Raw genomic sequence first — 7273 nt, 5'->3', positions numbered from 1 at the left:
AGCGCCAGTGCTATATTGCAGTATATGTATTAGCTCGGCGCTAGCGCAACAAACAGGCTTCACTGAGGTCCTCCATCCATATTTTCAACCACAGGCTGAGTCATTTTTGTGTTCCCCTCTCTGTCATGTGGATGGAGGACCTCATTGACGAGAGAATGTGTAGCTCTGAGCTAATACATATAGTATATGGTGATAACTTCGGGGCTAATGCTAAAGCTAACAGGCTAAGCTGGGATTCTTCTTCCATGAAGCAGCTCTGTTGTCCTCCATCCATATTTTCAACCACAGGCTGAGTCATTTTTGTGTTCCCCTCTCTGTCATGTGGATGGAGGACCTCATTGACGAGAGAATGTGTAGCTCTGAGCTAATACATATAGTATATGGTGATAACTTCGGGGCTAATGCTAAAGCTAACAGGCTAAGCTGGGGTTCTTCTTCCATGAAGCAGCTCTGTTGTCCTCCATCCATATTTTCAGTTGCAGTCTGAGTCATTTCTACCTTCTCCTCTCTGTCAACGCTCTCTGGTTTCATTTAAAAGAGTCGTTCGTCAGATATTGTCCAAGATTAACCTTCAGGGTGGATATAGCTCGCTAGCAGCCTCGCACCAAGAACCTATCCATGTCATCATTTACCCAGAATGCTTTGTGGGTTAAAAAATGGCCCCATCCGTGTARTATATTTTTAAACTTTTAGTTTAAAAATTATAAAAACTGAACATCCTACAGTATTTTTACAGTCTTTATTTTACAGTTGAAATATGTTTGTTAAATAAATTCTATGTTACAACTAATCGGGGATCCCTTTAAAAAAGGCAATTTGATTCTAAAATGTTAAAATCTAACTTTACGGGTCGTTTTGATCTGTTTGCGTGATGCTTTGATTCAGTGCCTGAGCTCAGCTGCAGTAATAGCAGACCAGAAAAGTTTCCCAACAACCTGGAGGCCGACGCTGGTGAGAAGCTCCTCCTCCGATCAGACGTGAGACGTTTGGATCGTGACCAACGCTGATAACCGTTCTCCTTCTGTCTCCCTTCAGTTCTGACAGAGCACCAGCTCTTTGATGTATTCAACAATGCAATAGTATCTTTTTATCGCTCTGAGGATGAGGGTGGAGGGGAGGACRGTGGAGGAGGCGGAGACGTAGGAGGAGGAGGAGGAGGGAACGTTGAAAGCGACTCTTCCTCCAGAAACGACAGAGGAAGCAGAGGTGGAGTCGCCGCGGCGAACGCCGACGGTGGAACAACGGCGGTAGGGGGTGGAAATTCAGACCACAGCCCTGCTGGCAACGGAGGAGGGGTGGGGTCAACAGCGGTGACGGGTGGGATGACCACAAATGATGCGCTGCTGTTCCACGAGAAGTGTGGCACGCTGATCAAGCTGAGCAACAACAACAAGACGGCAGAGCGGAGGAGACCTCTGGACGAGTTCAACAACGGCGTGGTGATGACCAACCGGCCGCTGCGCCACAACGAGATGTTTGAGGTGTTTATAATGACTCAACTCACTGCTGTGATTGATCCTCATACATTAAACCTGACTTCTAACTCTAATGTTATTATTGATAGTTGACTAAACTTTGCTAGGCTTGGGCTGTGCAACAGTGTATTGATATTTCCACCCCCCAACCTTTAGGGGGCAGTGYAACGATGCAGGATTCCTGCTCAGAACAGAGAACAGCTAGCTGCAAATAAGATCAATGGACAGCAGCATTCTGGTAGCAAACCAGATGTTTGGACACATTTTTTTCTAATTATACATATATAATATAATTTTATAGTATTTTGCTGGTTTTGTTGATACAGTGACATTGAGCAATTAGCATAAAGTAATAGTACCGAAATGGAACTGCACTGTATCGAGAATCGTATTGAATCACTTTGTAATAGTTAGGGTTGGGCAAAATCGTATCGTGTGCAATTAATCGTCAGAAAAACTTTAATTGATTATTTTTTGGCACTTGACGATTAATATGGTTAATGCCAGCTGTCAGTCCCCTCGGTGCTCCTCTTCRCTTCAAATATGACGAACATTAAAAAAATGTTCTATAATTTCTTTATCATAACTCTGGTTTTGCTTGGTCTGTCAACACAATTTAATGATGTTTAGCCTGGAGTCTGTACTTTTGACACAATTTGGAACAGATTTTTAAGGAAAGCAAGTCTTTCCCGCTAGAGTGATTTAAACTGGTCATGTGACAAGGACATGCGGGCATTCAAGGACTCAAGGGGATTAATCGTCATGTTAATCATTGTAGGCTAACTACCACAATTATTCGTGATTCATTTTTTAGTCAATATTGCCCAACCCTTATAATAGGGGATACCCAGCCCTAATAATGGTATTGCAATATACTGACCCGTGTTCTGGCCTCCTCTGTCCATTCAGAAGACAAACAGAGACAGAGACACCCCCATCTGTCACTCCTTTTAACCTCCATGCCATGTACTGATAGAAACATTGGTAAATGGTAAATGGGCTGTACTTATATAGCACCTTTCTATCCATCCAGGACACTCAAAGCGCTTCACACTACAGACATTCACCCATTCACACACACATTCACACACTGATGATGACAAACTACAATTGTAGCCACAGTTGCCCTGGGGCGCACTGACAGAGGCGAGGCTGCCATACACAGGCGCCACCATCAGTAGGCAAGGCGAGTAAGGTGTCTTGCCCAAGGACACAACAACTGAGTCGACTGGATGGGGATCGAACCGGCAACCTTCCGGTTCCAGGACGACTCCCCTAACCACTCTACCACAGCCGCCCCAATTAATCGCCGATTCTTGAAAAGGTGGGCTGGCTAGTACTAACAGACTCCTTCGAGGACCACCCAGCCCCAGGTTTCTTAAGTCAAACCTTCAGAGCTGAACTCCTTTCAGGTTTAAACCTTTGGTGTTTATTTATTTATTTATTTTTTCTTTTGAGACCYGTGAGCTCTTCGCTACAAAAGAGGAAATAAATACAAACTTACTTGGTTCAAAGACTGACTAAAAGCATGCAGCAGCATAGATACGACCGTGGTAAGAGTCATATTATTTTGAAACTTAAAACCTTAAAAAGACGTAGGCTACTTGGACGTATTTTGGTCTGTTAAGAGACAAAACACACTCTGACTCCTGTGAGTGACAGCAACCCATCAGAGCGGCTGAGTGTGGTACCATGCCTCTGGCAAGCAGCCGTTCCTTCATTAACTGTTCAACATTACACAGACGAGCCAGCAGTAATATCATATACTGCGATATTAATACTGCCCAACCCTCGTCAATAGGCTGCCTAAAAACAAAAGGAGAGCTAAGTTATGTTTTTGCTCTCAGATCCGCATCGATAAGCTGGTGGACAAGTGGTCAGGCTCTATTGAGATTGGTGTAACCACACACAACCCCAACAACCTGGACTATCCTGCAACTATGACCAATCTGCGCTCAGGTAACAACAAACCTGCTGAAAGGATCCACGATTAGTTGTAATATTAGACTTTATTTGATAAACATACATTTTAACTGTAAAATAAAGGCTTTAAAAATACTGTTGGCTGTTTAGTTTAGTAAATTTTTAAAAATATATTTCAACACGGACGGAGCCATTTTATTTACACACAAAGCATTCTGAAGGTTAATCTTGGACAATACCTGATGATTGACTCTTTCAAATGAAACCAGAGAGCGTTGACAGAGAGGAGAAGGTAGAAATGACTCAGCCTGTAACTGAAAATATGGATGGAGGACAACAGAGCTGCTTCATGGAAGAAGAACCTCAGCTTAGCCTGTTAGCCTTTGCGCTAGCGCTGACGCTATATTGCCTCACATGTATTAGCTCGACGCTAGCGCGACAMACAAGCTAAACTGAGGTACTTCATCCATATTTTCAGTTACAGGCTGAGTCATTTCTACCTTCTCCTCTCTGTCAACGCTCTCTGGTTTCATTTAAAAGAGTCGATCATTAGATATTGTCCAAGATTAACCTTCAGGGTGGATATAGCTAGCAGTCTGACACCGAGGACCTATCCACGTCATCATTTACCCAGAATGCGTTGCGTGTAAATAAAATGGCCCCATCCGTGTAATATATTTTTAAACTTTTAGTTTAAAAATGATATAAACTATACAGCCTACAGTATCTTTACAGTCTTTATTTTACAGTTAAAATAAATGTTTATTAAATAAAGTCTAATGTTACAACWAATCATGAATCTCTTTTAAACGTGATGTTGATTCCTTTTAGGAATGCTGGCCCTTTTTATTTAATGACCTTTTATTTCTACTTCATCAGGAACAATCATGATGAGTGGCTGYGGGATATTAACCAACGGGAAAGGCACCCGCAGAGAATACTGTGAATTCAGCCTCGATGAACTACAGGTTTGTGACACTGATCACAAAAAAGAGGTGATTCTTATGTTGTCTTTGTGTYAATCTGTTGTTTTTATTATTTACATGTCTAAAGGAGGGGGATCACATAGGGTTGATGCACAAAGCCAGCGGTGCGCTCCATTTTTACATAAATGGCATTGATCAAGGTGAGGCACAAAAAGATGACATCGATAGTGTGGCTGTGGATGACTGATGGAAAAGCAACCAAACATCCAGAGTACAAGACTTTCTCCTTGAACCTCTTTCTGCCMTTTTTCCCAGGTGTTGCAGCAGCCCAGACCCCCAGCGTGGTCTACGGTGTGGTGGACCTGTACGGCATGGCCGTTAAAGTCACCATAGTCCACAACCACAACCACAGCGACCGCCTCAGGCGCAACAACGCCATCATGAGGGCTCTTTCGCCCGACGTTGGGCGACCCCGGCCGGCCCTTTCCCTCACYCCTGACACAGAGGCGCCCGATCGCCTGCTGTTTCACCCCAACTGTGGCCAGAAGGCCGCCATCATCTGCGACGGCAGGACCGCGCTGCGACCACAGTGAGTCCAAATAGTATTAAGTATTCTAAAAGTATTCTATAAGTACATTATTTGTATCATTTTAGTCACGTCAGTTTGAGTAATGAGTATTTTTATTTCTATGCAAAAAGAAAAAAAGTTAGGATTTTATGTAAATGTTGAGTTTATTTTTAAAAAGTAATTCGAGATTCCGTAACTTCTTATAGTGCGACTGATGATTTTAACCACGGCGTGGTCCTGAGCAACCGGCCGCTGCGCTCCAACGAGGTGTTCCAGGTCCGCATTGACAAGATGGTGGACAAGTGGGCGGGCTCTATTGAAATTGGAGTCACGACGCACAACCCCGCCTACCTGCAGCTGCCGTCCACAATGACAAACCTGCGCTCAGGTAAAACAGAGCCAAGAAGCCTGGAGATGTGTTTAGTTTTCTCCGTGAGGTGCCTGACGGTATGGTGGGGTGTTTTAGGGACGTGGATGATGACGGGGAACGGTGTGATGCACAACGGAACAACTATCCTGGATGAGTATGGACACAACCTCGACCGACTTAAAGTAAGTGCTCTTTATCGTCGGCGTTCTGCGCTGGTGCGGTTTGTTTTAATGCAGCATTCTCCTGCTCCTGAAGGCCGGGGACACTGTGGGAGTCGTGAGGAAAGAAGACGGTAGCTTGCACTTCTTTGTGAACGGCGTGGCCCAGGGCCCGGCAGCCTGGAACGTGCCCCCCAGCGTCTACGCTGTGGTGGACCTGTACGGCCAGGCGGCCCAGGCCACCATCATGGACGACATGGGTGAGAACCAGAGCAGCTTCTGTTTYATGTGAGGTCTCCACTTTGGATCTGAACTCCTCCTCTCTCTGCTTTAGTGGACCTCCCGCCTCTTCCGGAGGACAGCTCAGAAGGCCCTACGGCCATGTCTCCTGGGAGCCCCTGCTCAGCGGCTGGGGCCACCACAACCAGCGACCTGTATTTCCACCAGCTGCATGGCACCAACGCCGTCATCACCAACGGGGGGCGCACCGCCCTGCGTCAGAACTGCCGCAGCGAGTTCAACGACGCTATCGTCATTTCCAACAGGTGAGACCAGTAAATCTGAAATKATCTCATGTTTTTATTTGGAGGATGGTGAAAAGCTTTTAGTTTTCAGATGAACCTTTACAGTGAGAATGAGTGGTCGACTTTAACCCCTCCTCCTGCGTCAAGCCTTTTATAAATCACATCAGAATGAGAAGATAGAGAAGAATTTCAGTCTTAATGCATGTTTTTTTTGTTTTGTTTTTTGTTTTTTGTTGAGGGCTGGACTCAGAAGGCAGCTTCTTGCCTTCAGGTTAGGGATGGGCGATATGGACTAAAATATTTCAGGGTGTCCACGGGTCCTTAACAAGTCTTAAAAAGTCTTAAATTTACATATCTAAAATTAAGACCTTAAAAAGTCTTAAATTTGATTAAAAAAAATGCAAGTTGGTCTTAAATTTGTTACTCAAAGGTCTTAAATTTTGTCGGGCAGAAGCGATTTAAAGTTCTTCGTTTCCCCTGGCCGTCTCTGCAGTGCATATCCTGTTGAGAAAAGAAAAAAACAGACTTGTGTTGTGATGGATTAACTGATGCTGCTTTCAACCAATAAAAGGAACCAGAGTCACAGTTTTAGCCAATCAGAGCAGAGCAGGGCGGGTCCTGCTGTCTGAGCAGAATCAGAACTGCAGGTGAAGTAAACAGAGTTGATTGGACTTTTCCATGGATTATTTTTCTTTTTCAGACACGCTACCAGAACCACCTGCCTGCCCGCATGAAAGTTATGTAATAAATTATTAAATRTCTAAGTATTAAACGTATRTKTTCRCGTGTGACCAGTTCGCTGCAGCCGAGGAGACACCTGAGCTGTTACACTATTACTTCAGCCCGTCTCCCAGAACCGAGCCCAACCTGCCCRATCTTTTTTTATCTAAGATCTGACTTTGTGTTATACGTTGTTGTATTCAGAGCATCGTAGTTATTTTAAAGACATGTGCAACTTGCGCGCTGAGGAGCTACCTGAGTTGTTAATGTTACAACCTTACTTCTACCCGTCCAGAACCAAGCCCCGACCTTTTGTCTATAACATTTATGTGTTCGGAGCGTTGTCGATATTTTACTATAGAACGCGCACCGGGCCAAATTAGGGCTGAACGATTTTAGAAAATAATCTAATTGCGATTTTTCATTTATAAATTGCGATTGCGATTTAATATGCGATTATAGTTTTTTTAATGTCTTAAGTATTTTTCAAAAAAATGAAGCAACAAATCAATCTGTTTTATAATAAAGTAAAATTTATTTAAAGCACAGATTACATTACAGCAAACAAATCTGTGGCTTTACCTTTTTATCATTTCTGAACTTCACAGG

General features: G+C 43.9%; 1 protein-coding gene across 1 annotated transcript in view; it reads left to right on the top strand.

The window, feature by feature from the left end:
- neurl4 (neuralized E3 ubiquitin protein ligase 4) overlaps positions 1 to 7273 on the top strand; it is a gene marked incomplete in the record, with an annotated part of 45752 nt that overhangs the window by 19352 nt on the left and 19127 nt on the right. The window contains 10 exon segments of the mRNA XM_014019551.1: positions 886 to 951; positions 1036 to 1481; positions 3323 to 3434; positions 4278 to 4366; positions 4452 to 4524; positions 4640 to 4913; positions 5099 to 5280; positions 5359 to 5444; positions 5518 to 5680; positions 5755 to 5965. Of these exon segments, the coding sequence (XP_013875005.1) occupies positions 886 to 951; positions 1036 to 1481; positions 3323 to 3434; positions 4278 to 4366; positions 4452 to 4524; positions 4640 to 4913; positions 5099 to 5280; positions 5359 to 5444; positions 5518 to 5680; positions 5755 to 5965 (1702 nt within the window).

The sequence above is a fragment of the Austrofundulus limnaeus genome, unplaced genomic scaffold (assembly GCF_001266775.1).
Source record: "Austrofundulus limnaeus strain Quisiro unplaced genomic scaffold, Austrofundulus_limnaeus-1.0 Scaffold223, whole genome shotgun sequence".
In the NCBI taxonomy this organism is placed as follows: Eukaryota; Metazoa; Chordata; class Actinopteri; order Cyprinodontiformes; family Rivulidae; genus Austrofundulus; species Austrofundulus limnaeus.
Note: the sequence above shows the minus strand (reverse complement) of the source record. Positions and strands in the feature narration are given on the sequence as shown.